Here is an 18,649-nt window from a genome sequence, read left to right as displayed (position 1 = left end):
GCAGCACTCGGTGAGCTCCCACAGCCAAAGATGGGAATGGAAGAAGAGAGCAAATTTATGGCAGGTCTGAGCCAGAAGTAGCAAATTCCTGTCTATCCAATCTCTCCAGCAGGGACCCTGACCCTCGGACTTGATGGGACATACCTGACAATGGCGTGTGCACATCTTCCCTTACTGCAAAGGGTAACCAATTACCAAAGCAATTAATGAGAAAACTAAGTTAAGGCAAATAGCAGAATAAGTTGTGTAATACAGTAATAAAACCCCTGTGTTCTTCTGAACTGGTGAGAACTTCCAGAAAAAAATTACTAGAAAAATTTTTAACCTGGACTAGAATTCTAGGAATGTTGATATCCAGATGTGGACAGGAAACCTCAAAGATCCAATAATCTTTATGGCATGCAATTTGGCATTGATTCACATGTTTTGCTTTATTTGTGACTCAGCATTCTTCTCCAATAGCAGTAAGAAAATAAATGGAAAGCAAATCATGCTGAATGAAAACTCACCCATGGGCGGATCACTTGAGTAATTGTCCTGATTCATCCTCCCAAAGGCGGCACCAGATCAGGATGCTGAGCTTGGAGGTCTAAACTCAGAGATGCAGCCCAAGCTCTTGTTTCTGGAAAGAAAATGTAGAGTTACTGTCAAACTGTAGGAGCTTCACCCTGTGCGAGAAAGAGAAAATCTTGTGTGTGGTCTGTTGTCCTTGAACTTAGCAGGAGAGTGGAGAACCTACATGCATGTACAACTTGGTGTAGGAGCCATAGGACATGTGCCTGAAGATCAGAGAGTGCAATGGGAAACTGAACCGAGTCAACCAAGAACCACTGGAAAGTGGCATCTGAGAGCCCATGGAAGGTAACAACATGGAGTTAAAAACACAGCTGGGTTCCTGGAATAAACTGAGTTCCAGATTTGAACAGCACAAACAGGAGTCCCTAATGTCTTCACTGGAGTAGCCAAACAAAACTCCTGCACAGAGTGAAGAGCTGGACTCAATGATCCTGAGGTCCTTTCCAACTCAGCAGATTCTATGACTCTATGCAAACCCCAGATTTACCTAACCCCAATCCGGACTAACAGGCCATGTGAAAGTGTGTTTTTGCCACAGCTACACAGCTCCTCCTCTTTGTTTGCTTGCCCTTCCACTCACCATCACATCTTGACTGTGGTAGAGTTGGGAACAGAACTCCTGTCTCCCAAATCCCAGTCCAGTGCCTTAACCACCACATCCTTCCTGCTGAATCACACTGCAGGATTGTTTACCAGGAAGGAAATTCCCCCTCGAGAGCACTCACTCTGAGTGTGCTGGTGGAACACAAATGCTTAGAAAAACACAAACAGAGAGGCAATAACAACAAGTGATTGAAGTCCCTGTACTGGCTGGAGGCACAGAAGCACCTTGGGTTTGTTGTGGAGCAGTGGAAGCGAGGCCTCAGGGAGCGGGACACAACACAGAACAAGCAGTGCATCCAGATGGCCTCCCAGGAACAGCCTCCTGCTCTCCACAGATGATCTGTGACTCTGGAAGTCTCTTCCCCACGTTTAACACGAGGTGTATGTCGCTCAGGGCCATTCAAAAGGTTTGGACTCTAAGCAGGCAATGGGAGGGTCACCTTTGGGAGCAAATCTGCCAAGCAGCTGTAGATATGATCCAGAGAGTCAGAATTAACCTCAACATGTTGTGCAAGCAAAGGGCACTCGCTTTCTCTAAGGTCTTTAGCTCCAAAATTAAAAAAAAAAAAAACAGAAAAGAAAAAAAAAAAAAAACCAAAACCCAGGGCATGTATGAGGGGAAGATACCAAAAATGGAACAAATATGTTTTAGCCTAAACACACTTTATCCCATTGGTCTCCTAGAAAACAAAAAGGGCTGTAATTCATCTATGATTTGTCAAAAAACACAAACCCACTGAAATGGCAGATTCATGGTCCAGGACTCTGAAGAATTTGGCTCTGCTCAGCAGCTGGGCAAAGGGGAAGAATTTCCCCATTCACAAGCAGTGGCTTTCCAGGTTGTGTCCCACGGGACCCCACCACAGTAACCAACAAACACAGGCTTGGACAGATGGCAGAGCTTGGACTGGATCTCAGGACACCCCCTTCAAATATCATTGTATGGGAATTCCAGCAGGACCTGAGGACTCCTGGGGGCCAGGGAACCAAAGCCTCCCTCTCAGCAGCATCCTGGGGTCCCACCCAGATCTAGAGCAGCTCTAACAAGCCCCAAGATGGGGCTTCTACTACAGTAGATGTTTCTCAACAGAAGACACCTTGAGGCACTTCAATTCCTTTGAACAGTAAAAAAGTCACAAGTCACAATTTCTTCTCGGGGCTTCTTTTGACCTTGACATGATCTGAAATCCCTCAAGCCTCACTTTTTGACATCATATGAGAGTAATTCAGGAATTAACTTGAAATGTAATTCCATTGTTCTCCATTCAAAAGGCTATTCTCTCATTCCTTGCCTGCTATTTTTTGGGTCAGGATCCAGTTTGTAGCTTTTTCCATTAGGTTTAAATCAAGTGTGTCCAGTGGGAGAAGATAACTGCACGTGCTCAGTCCTGCAGGATGCTGTGATCAGAGTGCAGGGGTGGGTCATGGCCCACAAGAAGGCAATTGCTGACATGAGTGTCTCCTGCTTGCTTCAAAGTATTCCCTGTTTGGAAACCCAGCATGGAACAGCCAAAGGAAAAGGCTTCAGCAAAGAGCTGCCAAGCCGCTTCTCCAAGGACTGCTGGCTTTTCTCCAGAGCAGGTGTGGTCACTGACGAGCTCTTGATTGCGATGTCAAGCTCATGGCTGGCGCTATGCAGGATTGTTTTGGTTTGTATTCCAGCCAGAAGAGCTAAGGGTGCACATAGTCAGCCTGACTAACACCGTGCTGAGGCAGGAGGATGGATGGATGATGGATGGAAGGATGGATGGATGGATGGATGGATGGATGATGGATGGATGGATGGATGGACGGAGGGATGGATGGATGGATGGATGGAGGGATGGATGATCAATGGATGGATGGATGATGGATGGAGGGATGGATGATGGATGGAGGGATGGATGATGGATGGATGGATGGATGGATGGATGGATGATCAATGGATGGATGGATGATGGATGGAGGGATGGATGATGGATGGAAGGATGGATGGATGGATGAAGGGATGGATGATGGATGTAGGGATGGATGATGGATGGATGGATGGATGGATAGATGGATAGATGGATGATGGATGGATAGATGGATGATGGATGGATGGATGGATGGATGGATGATGGATGGATGGATGGAGGATGGATGGATGGATGGATGGATGGATGGATGGATGGATGGATGGATGATGGATGGATGGATGGATGATGGATGGATGGATGGAGGATGGATGGAAGGAAGGATGGATGGATGGATGATGGATGGAGGGATGGATGGATGGATGGATGGATGGATGATGGATGGATGGATGGATGGATATTAGATGGATGGATGATGGATGGAAGGATGGATGGATGGATGGATGGATGGATGGATGAGGGATGGATGGATGAGGGATGGATGGATGGATGGATGGATGGATGATGGATGGATAGATGGATGGATGGATGGATGGATGATGGATGGATGGATGGATGGATGGATGGATGGATGATGGATGGATGGATGGATGATGGATGGATGATGGATGGATGGATGGATGATGGATGGATGGATGGATGGAGGATGGATGGATGGATGGATGGATGGATGATGGATGGATGGATGGATGGATGGATGATGGATGGATGGATGGATGATGGATGGAAGGAAGGATGGATGGATGGATGATGGATGGATGGATGATGGATGGATATTGGATGGATGGATGGATGGATGGATATTGGATGGATGGATGGATGGATGAGGGATGGATGGATGAGGGATGGATGGATGGATGGATGGATGGATGGATGGATGATGGAAGATAGATGGATGGATGGATGATGGATGGATGGATGGATGGATGGATGGATGGATGGATGGACAGTGTCTGACAGCTGCCCTGCCTGCAGCTCACACCTGCCCCAGCGTCAAAGCAACCCCCAGGTGGATGGGGATGGTGTGAACAGAGCTCCCATTCTGCTTCCTCAGTAACAGCGGAGGCCACAGCCACTGCCAGACAGGGAATGGGGGCCACTGGTTTCCTTCTGAGTGATTTCAGTTCAAGCAGGGCCATGGCTGGGCTGGAGTGAACAAGGTGCTCCTGATTCATGCAGGGAAAAGCAGGAAGTCTCCCTCCTGACAGTCTGTTAACTCTCCACGGGATCAGCTCTGGGTTGGTACCGCAAGCTCTGCCTGAGCTGGTGCTTCCCTTAATGCTCAGAAAAGTGGTGAAGTGACCATATAAAAAATCTTATCTGTCCTCAGAAAATGTCCCCAAAACAAAAAAGGAGGTTTCTATTCTGCCTGGGTATGGAAAATATTAGAAACTATGAAGTGAGACTAACTTAAATATTTAGAAACAAGAAAACAAACACTACAAAGCAGTACTTATTTGTAGGTGTCTTCATACAGGGGTTTTGAAGCCTATTTCACATTTTTACGACGGTCCTTTTATTGCCTTGGTGTTACAGAACATACAGGCACACACAGCTAAAAAAAGATATACAGAATCCCAGAATATCCTGAGCTGGACAGGTCCCACCAGGATCATCCAGTGCAGCTCCTGTCCCTGCCCAGACCCCCACCAACCCCACCCTGGGCATCCCTGGCAGCGCTGTCCCAACGCTCCTGGAGCTCTGGCAGCCTCGGGGCCGTGCCCATTCCCTGGGGAGCCTGGGCAGTGCCAGCACCCTCTGGGGGAAGAACCTTTCCTGCTCTCCAGCCTGACCTGCCCTGGCCCAGCCCCAACTGTTCCCTGGCTCCTGTCCCTGTCCCAGAGCAGAGATGGGAGCTGCCCCATGGGAGGAAGCTGCACATTGCTCTGAAGTTTCCAGTGTCATGGACCCCTCCCCAGAAAAAAACATGAGTTAGGAGATGGGTGAAGGAGCTGTAGTCCTAGGAGTGCCTGCAAAAGCATCCTCTGAAGATCATGGGTGCCTTTTCATTGCCTTTTACAGACTTTGGATTCTGTACTCCAACCCAGTTTAGCTTCAATTTAGCTCCCATCAGCTACAAACCCAGCATTCATTCTTCACAAATTTCACACAAGCTTCATTCTTCACAATGTCCCAGCTAAGCTACACCACTCAAAATCTTTGCTTAGATTCTGGCATCTCAGGCTGCAGTGTGTCACAAATGACCAGCCTCCCGAGCCCTTTCACAAGCTGTGTCTGCAGTATATGTTCTTTCAAAGTAGGCAGAAGTGATGAAGAGGCTGCAGCCTCTCTGCATTTCAGGTTGAAATGCGAATCGCAGTTCCATTTAATTTTACAGACTTCCTCTTATCACATAAATCTTTTAACTACTCAGAAATAGAAACTTCACTTTGCTGTGATAAGGATATAGAAAAAAAACCACTGAAAGAAGCAAAAAATAAAAAAGAAAATTCAAGGCAGCATTCAGCCAGTGCCTGCCATGAGTCCGGGTCTATGTGAAGAACCCCAGGCTACGTTCCTTACCCTCCAGGGCCCTGAAACCAGCAGGGCTCCACGAGCTCCCGTCTGGACAGGGCTGCTCAGCACCACCAGGACCACTGGCACCACAGAAGCAAAGGGGCCAGGACACGACCCTGCCTCCTGTATGAATTCATTTGATTGGAGCTTATTCTAAGGAGATCACTTCACTTGAATGGAATTTTTATTAAATGATTATTGATTTTTGATAATTTATGGGAGCAATTTAATAATTTCCCACCATTCATGTCATAATAAGATTCATTGGAAGCACTGAAGGTTCAAAGCAGAACACTCATGGCAGAAGCCAGCAGAGCCACGCTGCTCCAGAGAACACCCTCTGCCTCATTAGCTTGGACATTAAAACTGGAAAGCAGCTGACAAAACATCAGCAGATGTCTGTCAAAGTTTGTTGGATTTTCAAGGCCATCCCCTCAGCATGGTGAAGCCCGCCAGCTTGACAGGAATGTAATTTTCATGGAATTCCTGTCCAAGTTCCTAACATCAATAAGCAAATTGTTGTGACCCCAAGGGCATAAGTACAACCTGAACCCCTGGAGGAAGTCCTGGATACCAAAGAATGTATCTCCCTGCAGAGTTCCACGACCCAGCTCTCCCTACTCATTTCACTCTTCTTACCCATCAATCACCTCCTGCCACTTGGAAAGCAAACCCTGGACACAACCAGCACACCCGGAGTGGCTCCGGGCAGCGCTGCCAGGGCCGTGCTGCGACAAGGCTGTGTCGCAGCCCCGGAGGCTCGGCGCTCCCCGGTGCGCTCCTCCCCGGTGCGCTCCTCCCCGGTGCGCTCCCTGGTGCGCTCCTCCCCGGTGCGCTCCCCGGTGCGCTCCTCCCCGGTGCGCTCCTCCCCGGTGCGCTCCCCGGTGCATTCCCCGGTGCGCTCCTCCCCAGTGCGCTCCCGTGCTCTCCCCGGTGCATTCCCCGGTGCGCTCCTCCCCGGTACGCTCCCCGGTGCGCTCCCCGATGCATTCCCCGGTGCGCTCCCGTGCGCTCCCCGGTGCATTCCCCGGTGCGCTCCCGTGCGCTCCCCGGTGCGCGGAGCAGCCGCGGGGCTCTGGCACCCTCTGCTGACAAACGCGCGCGGGGCCGGGCTCCCTTTGCTGCATTAATAGCTCGGAGCTTAATATCTTTTATGTGTCTGCTCAGCTATTTCTGTAAAATTACACTGATCCCAGCAGGCCCTTCTGCCCCGGGTTTGCTCTGCGAACCACGCACACCCCGCACAGGGACGTGCCCTACTCTCCTGTCTCCGGGGTCACCTAAACCCCCGGGTTACCTAAAACCCCTGTGATTTATCATCCTTTCCATCTCCCAGCACTACCCAGTTCCCCGCAGGCAGCATCGATCCTCTCCCTTATTTCTGAAAGGTTTGTACCTGGGAGGGGAGCCCTCATCCACCTGAGGGAATCATCTCTGGAAGGGAACTGTCTGAACCCTTCCAGTCCCACCCTCCTGATGCAAGATTCCCTCAGCAGTGTCCACGCCACCCATGGCACACAGCAGCTGTGACCCCTCCCTGTCCCTGAGCACAGCACAGGAGCTGTGCCTGGCAGGGGTCCCTGTGCCAACCTCTCCACCAGGGCAACCTGGCACTGAGGAAGGACAGGGAGGTGACCACACACACCTGGGTCATGTGTCTGATGTGTCCAACCCCCAGTGTGTCAAACAGAGACACCCCAAGGTGCTGACTGTGACCAGTGACACCCACCCTGCTAAACCAAGGCACAGCGTCCTGACCCTGCTGTGCTGCATGGGAAGGCTCCCGGGGAATAATGAACACCAAGAACAGAAACTTCTGTGTACAGGCAACAGTGAAACAGAAACCTGATACTTTGGGATGTGTTAACTTCAGAGGTTGATTTTCAGTCTTGTTATTGTCTGCATTTTTCTGATTCTTGCTTCTTCTGTAGGGAAGGCTGTGAGGAGGCGACAGCACACCCTGGTTAAGGCACAGAGAGCTCAGCTGCTGAACAGACTGGCACTTCTAGAGCTATTTCAAACCCATGCAGGCCATACTTAGCCTATCAAAGGGTCTGCACTTCAGAAGAATCTCAAAGGATCATATCACCTTCAAACCAGGACCTTAAACAAAAAAACAAACAAAACAAAACAAAACAAAACAAACAAACAAAAAAAAAAAACACCACAAGGAACAACTTTGGAAATAGGCAAAGCAGGATTTCTGCCAGAATCAAAGTGTAAACAAAAATTCTCAGCAAATAGAAAAATAGCTCAGTTGAAGACACTTCATGAGTTTCATTCCAAATTTTGGCTACCACTGAAAACCACTATAATATAGAAAAATTTGGAAAACTTTAAAATGTCAGGGGATTAAGTAATCAGGGTGATTGTAATAGTAACATGTAAATCCTTCTTATAAGGAGATCCAGCAGAGTTACTTTAAATGCTGACAACTCAGTCTCAGGATCTTAAGCTCTCTCACATTGGAAGAGCTTACTTAGATTGCTTTTTTCCTGTCCCAGAACAGCTTTGTTAACACTGTGAGCACAGCTCCTCTGAGGACTCAATGTAGGACTTCAGCACTTCCCAAAGAGAGCCAGGGTTGCGTCAGTGTGAGTTCTTCAGACACTTTGACTGCTCCTAGGACTTGGATTTCAAGTTTAGGCAGCAGTGTTAAGCCAGTATTACCAACATCTGTCCAGAGCTCTCTCATGGAGCGTTTGAATGTTCCCTCCTGGATCGCTGAGGAAACTTTATTATCTCTCATAAGCATATTGACTTTTTTTTTTAAGCATGAAGCATCCTCCAGAGTCTGACACTTCTAAAAGGCTTGTCTGGACAGGCTCTGGCAGCAGTGGCCATGGCAGCTGCACCCTTGTGTCACCAGATGTTTGTCCCGCCTTGCCCTGCCAGGACAGCCCAGCTGGCTGGGCGAGGGCTGAGCTCGCAGTTCTGGCTCATCAGTGAGAACAGTGGGTGAAAGGATTTGTACAAAACCACTGAGCTCTGGGCTGACACACAGCAAGGTACAAATGTTCGAGTGCAGCTGCTGGGCAGGGTCAGAGCAGTGCCACGGGGACACGGGCTGAGCCCACCTCTGGATGAATCCCACACCTTGGCGGGTGTCCCCAGGGATCACCCACAGACACTCTGCAGTCACATCCCCACTGCACAGGGTTGGGAGTACAGCTGTGTTGGTAAAAGTGAAGTAAATGCAACCACCTTCTGACTGACACATGCTCCAGCAAATTCCCAGGTGAAACAGAGAGAATTTCATGAATCATTTACAGAAGAAGGGAGGGAGGAAGGTTTGTCTTTGATGAAAGTACCTTTTTTCCGCCTTCTTCTTTTTATTTATTTTTATTAGTGTTGAAGCTTTCCTTCTCCCCAGGGTTTTGCTTGAATACCTCCAGATGCAGATGTAACACTAAACAAAAAGCTTTTATAGGATGGATGAGTAATTTTAGAAATCTGCTAAATTTTCTCCATCCCGATCTGTTTCTCTCCCTATCTGCCTTTCGATTGACTCACAGGAGCTGAAGCTCCACTGCGTGTATTCCTCCTTGATCACTTTCACTCCAGACCATGTCTAACCATGAATCAAAGCACAATAATCCAAGGATTTCCTCTCAAATCACCATTTCCTCTGTTTTCCCTGTTACTAGCAAATCCCTCAGATCCCAACTGTCTGCAGCTCCTCATCTTCCGCCCTGGCCAGGAGCTCCTCAGCAGCCGCAGCGGAGCCTGCCCTGCAGCCTGCACAGCTCCCATAGCCTCAGGGGCATGGGCAGATCCTTTGCTTCTTCCAGGCACTGCTATTCTGCCTTGGAAACCGTGCCAGAATTCAGAAGTTCCACAAGCTATTGGTGTTTTCATTTCCAGGTTCTTGTCACGATTAACTCAGATCTTCTGAGTTTTTTCTCCCTGAGATCTGATATACGGGGTCAATGACAGGCTTGTTTTAGTAAGTTTTGCCTGTTATTTCATTTCTGTTTGCCTTTTGCCCACATCATTGCCCGGGTGAGTCCTCCCCTGTCCTGCAGGGAGTATCCTCATTGCTGATGGCAGCAAGGAGAGGAATGCTGGAGGACGGAGGGTGGAGAAGCAGGAGCTGCAGCACCGATCAGCTGCAACATCTGGTGATGGCTGAACAGCTGCAGGACACTGTGGCTTTGTTGTGGCTGAAGATCCTGACTGCTACTTGGAATATAAATTAAGGGATGACTGATTGCTGGTCGGAGACCTTGACCAGTAGCTCTTGTTACAAGATCATGCCTTACAATGCACTGGTGGCTTTGTTTTCCCCACCCTCTGGAAAGAGCTCTGTCCTGAGCAATCCCACCCGCTGGCACCTGGGGGACTGACACCCATGCAATGTCTCTGTTCCCTCTTGTTCTTCCTGAAAAAGTTTAATTTCACTGTCATCACCAGATGACCTCAAGGTCATTTAAGGCTGCTTATCAAATTCAGTTAAGTCTTTGTCAAGCACGAAGCCAGTACCTGCACCACACTCTCCTTGTACACTTCCTCACACTCACACCCACAGCGAGAGAAACAACATTCTGCTGGAGAGCAGGAATAGTGTCCAATCCCACAAGGTCAGGAAAAAGCCAAATCACATTATTCGCCACACACTGTGCACTTCTCATCTCTTCCCAAGCCATGTCAGTGTTATCTCCACCATGCCTGATAATAAATTCCTTTCAAAACTCCTTCATGGGTATTTGTTCCTCATGTTTTATGTTCTGAACAAGCTTAGAGACCTTCTAAGCTCAGATCTAGAGATCTTCTCTAAGCTTATTCAGGAGGTAAAGGGCTAGGGAAGCAGGTTCTGAGTGCAGTGATTGATTAAGCCACCAGTGGGATAAACAAGATCACCTTTGGTGGCTTTTACAAGGGATGTTGGTTTGTAATCAAGTTTGTAGAAGATGATACTAAAGGAGGAAATAAGGAGAGTTGTGAAGTTGCAGTTTTGTTCTCCTGGCAGCACTCCTGGAAGACAGGCACAGAGAAACCACTCCTGAAGCTCCTGGGTAGGGAGCCAGGTTTTTCCACATGTCTGGAAGATGGGTCTCCAGCAGCCTCCTCCTCGCCCTTTGGTTCTCCTTACAATGCACAAGCAAAGGCTTTACCTGCAGCCTCCTCCTGCCTCACCCCCAACACTTGGGTCAGACTGGGGAACAGATACTCCAGTTCAAAGGCTCAGGTTAATTTTCACAAGCGTTTTGAGCAGCGACATGCACAGTCACTGTGAAACATCTGCTCAGATCAGGAGATTTCAGTAGCTACAGATGTCTCCACCACTGTCTTCAGAAGTTGAGAAAAATGTGGCCTTGCCCAGCTTTTGGACTGTTCCACATCCACAAACATTATTTACCTGAAAGGCTTGTGTTTTCTCAGTATGACTTACTAGCTGTAGTTAGAGTTGCAATGATCATGCTCTAATTTTTCGGAAAGTACTACAGTCTATGCATAGTTTTAACCACCTTTTGAAAAACCTTTAAGTAGTGATGAATCAACCCATAAAATAATACAAATGTCAGAAAAAACATATTATTCTCCTTTAGGCATGGGCAGGCATATCTGATTTTTGGCTGCCAAATTATTTGGCATCTGAACAACTGGCAACAAATTCAAAGTAAAACAGCAAAACTGTGGGCAACTGCTGGCAGGATTGGGATTCCTCCCCTTTGCTTTTGGACTTGAAATGCCATGTCTGTTCTGGGATGCTCTAATCTAATTCACTTGTTCACAGCACAGCAAATCAGCTCCATCAAGATAGTTTGTGTCTGCACTGCTCAGCCACAAAGCCAAGAGCACCTCTGCTGTAAAGCATGACAAATACACAAGTCCTCACTTGATCAAAGGAACCACTGGAGAGAGATCTCACCCTGTGGTTCTCTCCTGCCTCACTCCCCACTGGAGTCTGCAGATGCCTACCAGAAACTGCAGGGGCTGAAAAGCAAACCAAAGGGAGCCCTGGTGTCTCCTCTGGTATCACCAGCCCAGCCAGCCCCACTGCTGAGGTGGTGCTGGGTGACACCTGCTCATGGTGGGCTCTGAAGGACCAGGACAGCACGTGCTGTTATCAGCACATCTCAGCTGTATGGGACATCAGCTCCTCAGGTTCCTCCCTGAGCCCCCAGCAGGCTGCGTGGTGCACAGGGCCACCAAAGGATGGGATGGCAGCAGAGCTGGGTGCTCTGGATGCAGCCACAACACAAGGGCTGCATCTCCTTGGCTCCTCACTGCTCACACCACATCTCTTTCATGGGCACACGCTGGCATGGAAGCTTTGACACCAGTATGAACATGAGCAGCACAGCAATGTCTCTCCTGTCTATATTCCATGCAGCACAGAGCAGGGTAGGAAGTCCCAGCACTTCCTGCATGATGAAGAGAGATCCCAGAAAAAGGGCAAGAAACAGGAAAGGCACGAGCTGAAAAGATCCAGCACTGCTGCTTGTTACCGTCCTATGTGTTTCCTCATCTTGTTTGAGGTCACTTTGGATTCAGTGATGACCTGACTGCACCTCTGCAGGGGATCCTTTCTCCAAGCTCTGTACAACCCTGGGCTGCTGCCATCCCTCTTCAGGGACTTCTAGCAGGCTAACAATGGAAATAACGCGCAGGAAAATTGTTATTTAAACTCAGTTTTGGAGAGGAAATTTCTCACAGCCTAATGGCAATTAAGGAAAACATTATTTGGTGGCTGAGGAAGCCACTGACTTGGTTCTCAAATAGGGCTGGATTAGAAAGAACTGCAGCCTCCCCCACTCTGTGAAGGTAATCCTGGTTGCACAAGCACATTTCTCACTGTGCCCCTCAGCTTCTCCAAAGCCTCTGGGACGCAAAGAGGAAATCAGAGGTGACATGCTGCAAATGGAAAATTGCAATTTCCTAAAAATTATTAATCACTTGAAATGGTAAAACAATACCCTTTGTCAAAGCGTGGGTGGTGAAGTTGGCACAGCTCCTGCCAAAGAGGAACGCGACCTTCGCTGGTACAACAGCATGAAGCAGCATCCTGTGCTGATGAGATACTCGACCTGAATTTCTTTCAAGGTCCTTTTGCCACCTCTTTTAGCTTCACTCTGAGGAAAACAGGAAGAGAGAAGCAACCTGTGGCAGCAGTCACCTGAACCAGAGACGCAGGGGCGCAGCAAGAGGAAAGCTGTTCATTGACAGAAAGGCTGTTTGTATTTAGTGGGAGAAAGAACATCTTATAGAATGCTGTGCATCACCCTAGGAAGCTGTAATAGGAATTTAGAATCATGGAACGGCTTGGGTTCAAAGAGACCCTAAAGCTCATCTCATTCCAGCCCTGCCATGGGCAGGAACGCCTTCCACTGTCCCAGGCTGCTCCAAGCCCTGTCCAGCCTGGCCTTGGACACTTCCAGAGATAGGGAGCCCACAACCTCTCTGAGCAAAAAGTGAGGCACCAAGCCGGGACTCCAGAAACTTCCACGAGATTTGCAAGCAGCAGGGGTCAGTTGTAAAGTCCCTGCTCAGCTCCCCTGGGGCACTCTAAGCCCCACACTGATGGGTAAAGAACGAGCAGAATGGGGCCCCAAGAGCAGTGTCTGTGCCCTGATAACATCTTCACAGTTCCAGGCTGCAGCTATGTTTGTACATTTTAATTAACCTGGAGAAAGGCTTATTTTATACAGATTATTTTATTACTGAGAGTTGGGACACACTTGCAGCCCTCTAAGACTAAGAACTAAGCACTAGGAACACTAAGGGAACAAATCCTGTTGTCTGAGAGGGAGGAATTCGACCCTCAGCTTCCCTCAGCTCTGTCAGTGGCACTGCTGTCCCTGTCTGGAGCAGGCAGGACGCTGACACACAGCACACCTCCCCACTCTGCCCCACTCAGCACACACAGAGGGAGCTGGCGGCGGCCAGGGCAGTAACCGGCAGCCGCAATGACAGCCTGTCCCCAGTGCTGGACAGTGCATCTTGATGCACAACCCCCCTGTGAATTTAAAACGCTTCCTCCAGCCCCTCGCTGGCTGTGGTCAAACAGCTGATGACACACGCTCTGATAGAGCAGCGGGGTTTCTGCTGGGGCCACAGAACACTACAAAGTGTGAAAAGTCTCTCCAAGAAAAAAAAACAACAGGAGGCTTAAACCTTAAAAAATAATACAGATACAAAGTGGCTTCTAATGTTGACTTGAAAGTAAGATACAGCAACAGAACGTTTTTAGATTGTAGATTTCATTTAAAGAATTGCATTTCTACATTATTTCTTATTACCCAGAATGTGTTGTGTTTAATTATTTGTGAGGTATTTATTAGGGTACAAAGGCAGATAACAATTTAAATCCAAGCAAACCATTGCAAGTTCAGCAGGATGTTAAGCATAAATATTTCATGGCTGAGTTGGAATATTTTCTGAAGTACTGAATATTGATTTAAATTCTGTATACTCCTTGCTTTTGAGGAGTTACACAGATGAGAATCAACGTTAACACCAACATTACAATGTACTAGTTAAATCCACTCTCTACTCATTACTTCTGTATTTCAAATTGGATTTTATGGTCAAATTCAGAAGCAAGGTGAAGCCAGTGTAACACTGCATCCACAGTCGCTGCACACACTTGGAATTCCACTCTTCACACCCACTTGCCTATGCTTAATTAATTACCTCTTTACACAGATTCTCATTCTAGTTCAGTTCAGACTCTGTGGAATTTAGCTGGCAACGCTTGTCACAGATTAAAAATTAAGAAGAAAGGAGCAAGGGAAAAGCTATAACAGATAAAAGGACTAGTAATACCAGAATACACACATGAAAAAAGATGTGCTTCCAAGCATAACTCACATTGCCTCCCTCTTTTTGAATGCTCAGAACTAGTTCACAGGCAGCTAAATTATAATTCTGCTTCTCAGATAACAGAAACTCCATTTCATATGCTCAAAGTAAGCAGCTTTGAGACTTGGAACAGAGCTCTGGAGACCTCCGTTGCTCCTCGAGAGAAAGGAAAAGCCCAGGGCTGGCAGGGAGGACGTGCCTGCTGTACTAAAAGGCAGATGCCTTCAGTGCACTGTATGTTCAGTCATCTCTCTATCAAACCCTTAACTAATTAAACAATCCTCTTGTCAAAGAGGATAGTCATTGTTTGTGTGACCGATGCCCTGTAAACATAATGGGATAATCTGCCTTTCTCCCTTTTCTCTCCCTCAATTCTTCCAAACAGCTGGGGGATGCGCTGCCCGCTCGCCAGGAAGCCTCGGCTCATCTGTCGCTCCCCCGCTCGCGGCCGCACGCAGCATCAGAAGCCAAGCTTGGGACAATGACGCCTCTGACACTCCAACAATCCATCTGATCCTGTGCCATCGGAGAGTCCCCGGCCGCGGCAGGGCTGGGCAAACAATCGAGGGGGGAAAGAAGGGATTCCTGGATAGAGCTGACAGTTAAAACTGGATCGATCTGCAACGGCAAACGATGCTCCAGCAAAAGCATTTCCAGCACCCTCCTTTGACTTGGTCCCGGGGAAGAAACAATCTGCAAACACCAAAGCTTTGGTCAGATGGCACTAGGCTTGTTCTCACATCTGCACAATACAGCAGCAAAAGCTGTTCTTCAGCTGCTGGAAGCTCAGCAAGTCCCACGTTCAGAGACAGCTCCAGCCCCGGGTACCCAGGGGAACAGCTCAGCTCACAGAAACCCCATCTGTGGATGGAACATGACCAACAGCAGTTACAGAGGGCAGCTATTTTCTCATGTGAAACGAGGACAGTGTTTCAGTAGGTTGCAAAATCCAAAGGTCTGCCCCACTCGGTATTCCTGATGTGGGGGATGTCTTCCCCACAGTGCACTCCATTCATCCCTGTCAGCAGAGCTGCTCAGGTGTGTCACCCCAGGGGTAACCAGGACAAAAACCATTACCTGTCCGAGCCCTCCTTCATTAAAGTATCTGTTTTCTTACTCACACCACAGCAGCAGTCTCTACAGATTTACTGTAAGGAATTCAAACTACCCAGTAGGTGAATTTTTGAATTAAAATGCAGTACCTGAAACTGAAATTAATCACTATTGCAAGGTGCAGCTTTCATAGGGCTGTCATTCCCAGGAGTGGAGCAGAAAGCAGGTAGGTAGGCAGCCCTTCCCTCCCAGGTGAGGCTCCCCGAGCTCTAGGGACACAAGCTGGGACAGTTTGTCACTCCCTTCCAGTGTGCTCTGGAGCCAAAGGCCACGCAAGACTCCACTGACCAGAACTGGTGACCACGGTGTCTCTGACCTGAGGCCATTCACTCCTGTGTGCTGGTTTGACTAAGGAGGGAACATGGTGTTTCTGTGAGGAGTGGGGAGGAGGAGGAAGGGGCAGTGGGAAGGGAAGGCTGAATAATATCCAAATGTGAAAACCCTTCAGTGCCCATCAAAAGTGTGAAGTGGGCCTCAGGCTGCCAGAGTGTTTGGACAAAGCTCTCAGAGATGCACAGGGTGGGATTGTTGGGGTGTCTGTGCAGGGCCAGCAGCTGGACTTGATGATCCCAGTGGGGTCCCTTCCAGCTCAGGGTTTTTGGTGAAGCTAACAGAAAGCTTGAGGTCCTCCACAGTCAAATCCACCCTCAACTGTATTGTCCAAATTTCCGAATTCCCCAAACCTCCACTGAGGGAGGAAGCGTCTGACAGCGCAATTTCAGCAGAGAATGGGGAGGACAAAGGGCTTAGCTCAAGAACAACACTAATCTTCTCCTGAGCAACATCCCCCCTCACAGCCCAGCTCTGGGGGAGAATCCCCTCCCCTGCTTCTCCACAGAACACTTCAGACAGGGTTCAACAGCGACCTAGAGCCCCACTCCTGGCTAAAGGCAGAGTGAAACACTCCCCACTCCCTCACAGATCCACAGGGACAGAATAGAGTGACAAACTACATCCACGTGCACACCCTTTTGAGGAACTCAAGGACGTGTCCAGGTGTCCCATCTTCCCTCAGCTCTACCTTGGACAAGCTGCCACTTGGCTTAAAGCTCCTCCAGAGGAGACATAACAGTGGTGTGCCCCGTGTTCAGGAGGGAATGAAACCCAGGAGACAGCACGTACAACGCAAAGTCTTTCTTTTTGCACCTCATCTAGGCCACAGCAGGGGAAAAAAATAATGCAAAACTGCTCTATTTTTAACCTACCACCAAGAGACTTCACAGAGCTATGTTCAAATCTGAACAAGTTCCTCATCTCAATCCAAGTTAAATTCAGCAAGCGTAAAGCAAACATCCCAAATGGAATTTTATCAAAGCCAAAATGATGTTATCCTAGCAAAATTGCAACATTTTCCATATCTGTAACCAGAAAAAGAGTAATATCAGCCTTAAGGCTCTTTTTCTTGCTCTCTCCGTTGTTTGTTTTCTCCCTCCCCACCTCATCACTGCAGCCAAGTTTTAAACAATATCCATGAAAATAGCAGCTTTCAATCTGTTCCTGGAGCAGCCAAGTTAATGAGGCCACGTGGCATCCCAGGGCACTCCGGAGGGAAGGGCTTACACTGCTTGTTACTGCAGCCTGTGCTGCTCTCAAAAATGTAAAACATTTCAAACTGGTCCTTCTCCCCCAGTCTCCAAGTAAGAGAGATACAGACTTCCAAACACATATTGTGGAAAGAATGAAGCACTTCTGGAAAAAATGAAAGACTGGTTTGCCTTTCTAAATTTAAAGATTTATAAATCAATGCAAATCTTTTTCAAAGAAGAAAAAAAGAAAAGCCAGGAGAACACTCCCATGAGTTCTAGCACAGCCATCAGAGAGTTGTAGAAACAAGTACCTGTTTTTCCTGACCTACATTTGCAGGCTGGCAGGAAATCAATGTTCGTGTCAAATTGCAGCAGATTTTGAACAGACTTGCACGTGCCCTCCAATCTCAGCTATTAAATCTGTTTGGGCCCAGGGAGTGAATGTTTGGTATGAAAGGTGCCACTTTGTACAGTGACATACTATGTGAATGCAGGCACGTTGTCTTTTGGTTGTAACACTAAAAAATGGGAATGGATTTTCCATAGGAGTTGGTTCAGCTAGAGACATTTTCCTTTCCTTGAACTGCTCTATACATTCTCTCCTATATTTACCATAACAGCCATGCGGTTAAGCAGACACAACCACAAAAAGCCAGCGTGGAGCTTTGTCCCGAAGGTGCGGCTATGGAACAGCTCCACAGGCGAGAGCTGCCCGCGTGGGCTGGGGCTGGGGCTGGGGCTGGGTAACAACAGCACCCAGCAAACAACACTGGGGCTGAGGAGAGAGAGACAGGACCCATAGCCAGGACAGACAGGCAAGGGACAGAGCAGCCCAAGGACAGGCTCTCACCTGCACCACCCCTCACCCCAGCACAGGCAGCAGTCCCTTGGATTGTTGTTCTCCGAGTGGGGTTGTGCTTTTCCTGCCTCAGAGTGCAGCCTGTTCCTGCATCTGTCATTTCAGAAGGGGTCTGGCCCATGCCAGGCAATGGAAAAGGCTGCAGAAGTGGGAAGCTAACACAGCACCCCACTCAGTCTTTGAAATAAACCCAATCTTTCTTTTACAGCATGAGAATTTTTTTTCCACTCTAGACCACTGAAGCTATTGAAGGGAGCTGGGAAATGAGGCTGCTACTGATCTACTTCATGTTTGGTATTATTGCCAGGCCCTCATTCCTACAGATGCACCTTTGCCACAATAGCCCAGTGACTCATGACCTGTCCCAAAAATCAGGGTCTGCAGTGACAATGGTGAGTTCTTCCTGCTTCCAACTGGCTTAAAAAGCACAGCAGGAAAAGAAGGCCCAGTAATCCAGATTTTCCAAATATCCAGGGAAGATAGTACCCCGTGGAATGGAAAGGAATGGACATCTCAGCCAGTTACATGAACCCCCAAGTTCGGCATCTGCGATGATCTGATTTAATATAAGCTTGCAAAAACTGTGTGATGGAAACACATTGAAAGTTTCCTTTATTTTCATGCCCATTTTCAGATCTCTGTCATTTCACAACATCCATATTTCACTAAAATTAAAATCACTGTGTTGCAAAACACATTGAAGACAAAAGTTTCAATTAAGCCTTTTAAAAGATGCTTTTCACAATTGTAGCAGA

At 48.1% G+C, this 18,649-nt stretch overlaps 1 protein-coding gene across 16 annotated transcripts in view; it reads right to left on the bottom strand.

Annotated features, from left to right (window-relative positions):
• EXD3 (exonuclease 3'-5' domain containing 3) overlaps positions 1–18,649 on the bottom strand; it is a 254,131-nt gene that overhangs the window by 197,998 nt on the left and 37,484 nt on the right. For 14 of the 16 annotated variants that reach the window (XM_068211677.1, XM_068211679.1, XM_068211675.1 and 11 more), the window contains exon 2: positions 510–622. In XM_068211677.1, coding sequence (XP_068067778.1) covers positions 510–546 — 37 coding nt within the window. In that variant the 5' untranslated portion in view covers positions 547–622. Of the gene's footprint in view, positions 1–509; positions 624–6,987; positions 7,140–18,649 lie in introns of those variants that run through there. The other 2 variants (XM_068211671.1, XM_068211672.1) reach the window with 2 other exon arrangements.

This window comes from Anomalospiza imberbis, chromosome 21, assembly GCF_031753505.1.
Source record: "Anomalospiza imberbis isolate Cuckoo-Finch-1a 21T00152 chromosome 21, ASM3175350v1, whole genome shotgun sequence".
Lineage (NCBI taxonomy): Eukaryota > Metazoa > Chordata > Aves > Passeriformes > Viduidae > Anomalospiza > Anomalospiza imberbis.
The sequence above is the reverse complement of the archived record's forward strand: the minus strand, read 5'-3'. Positions and strand labels throughout refer to the sequence as shown.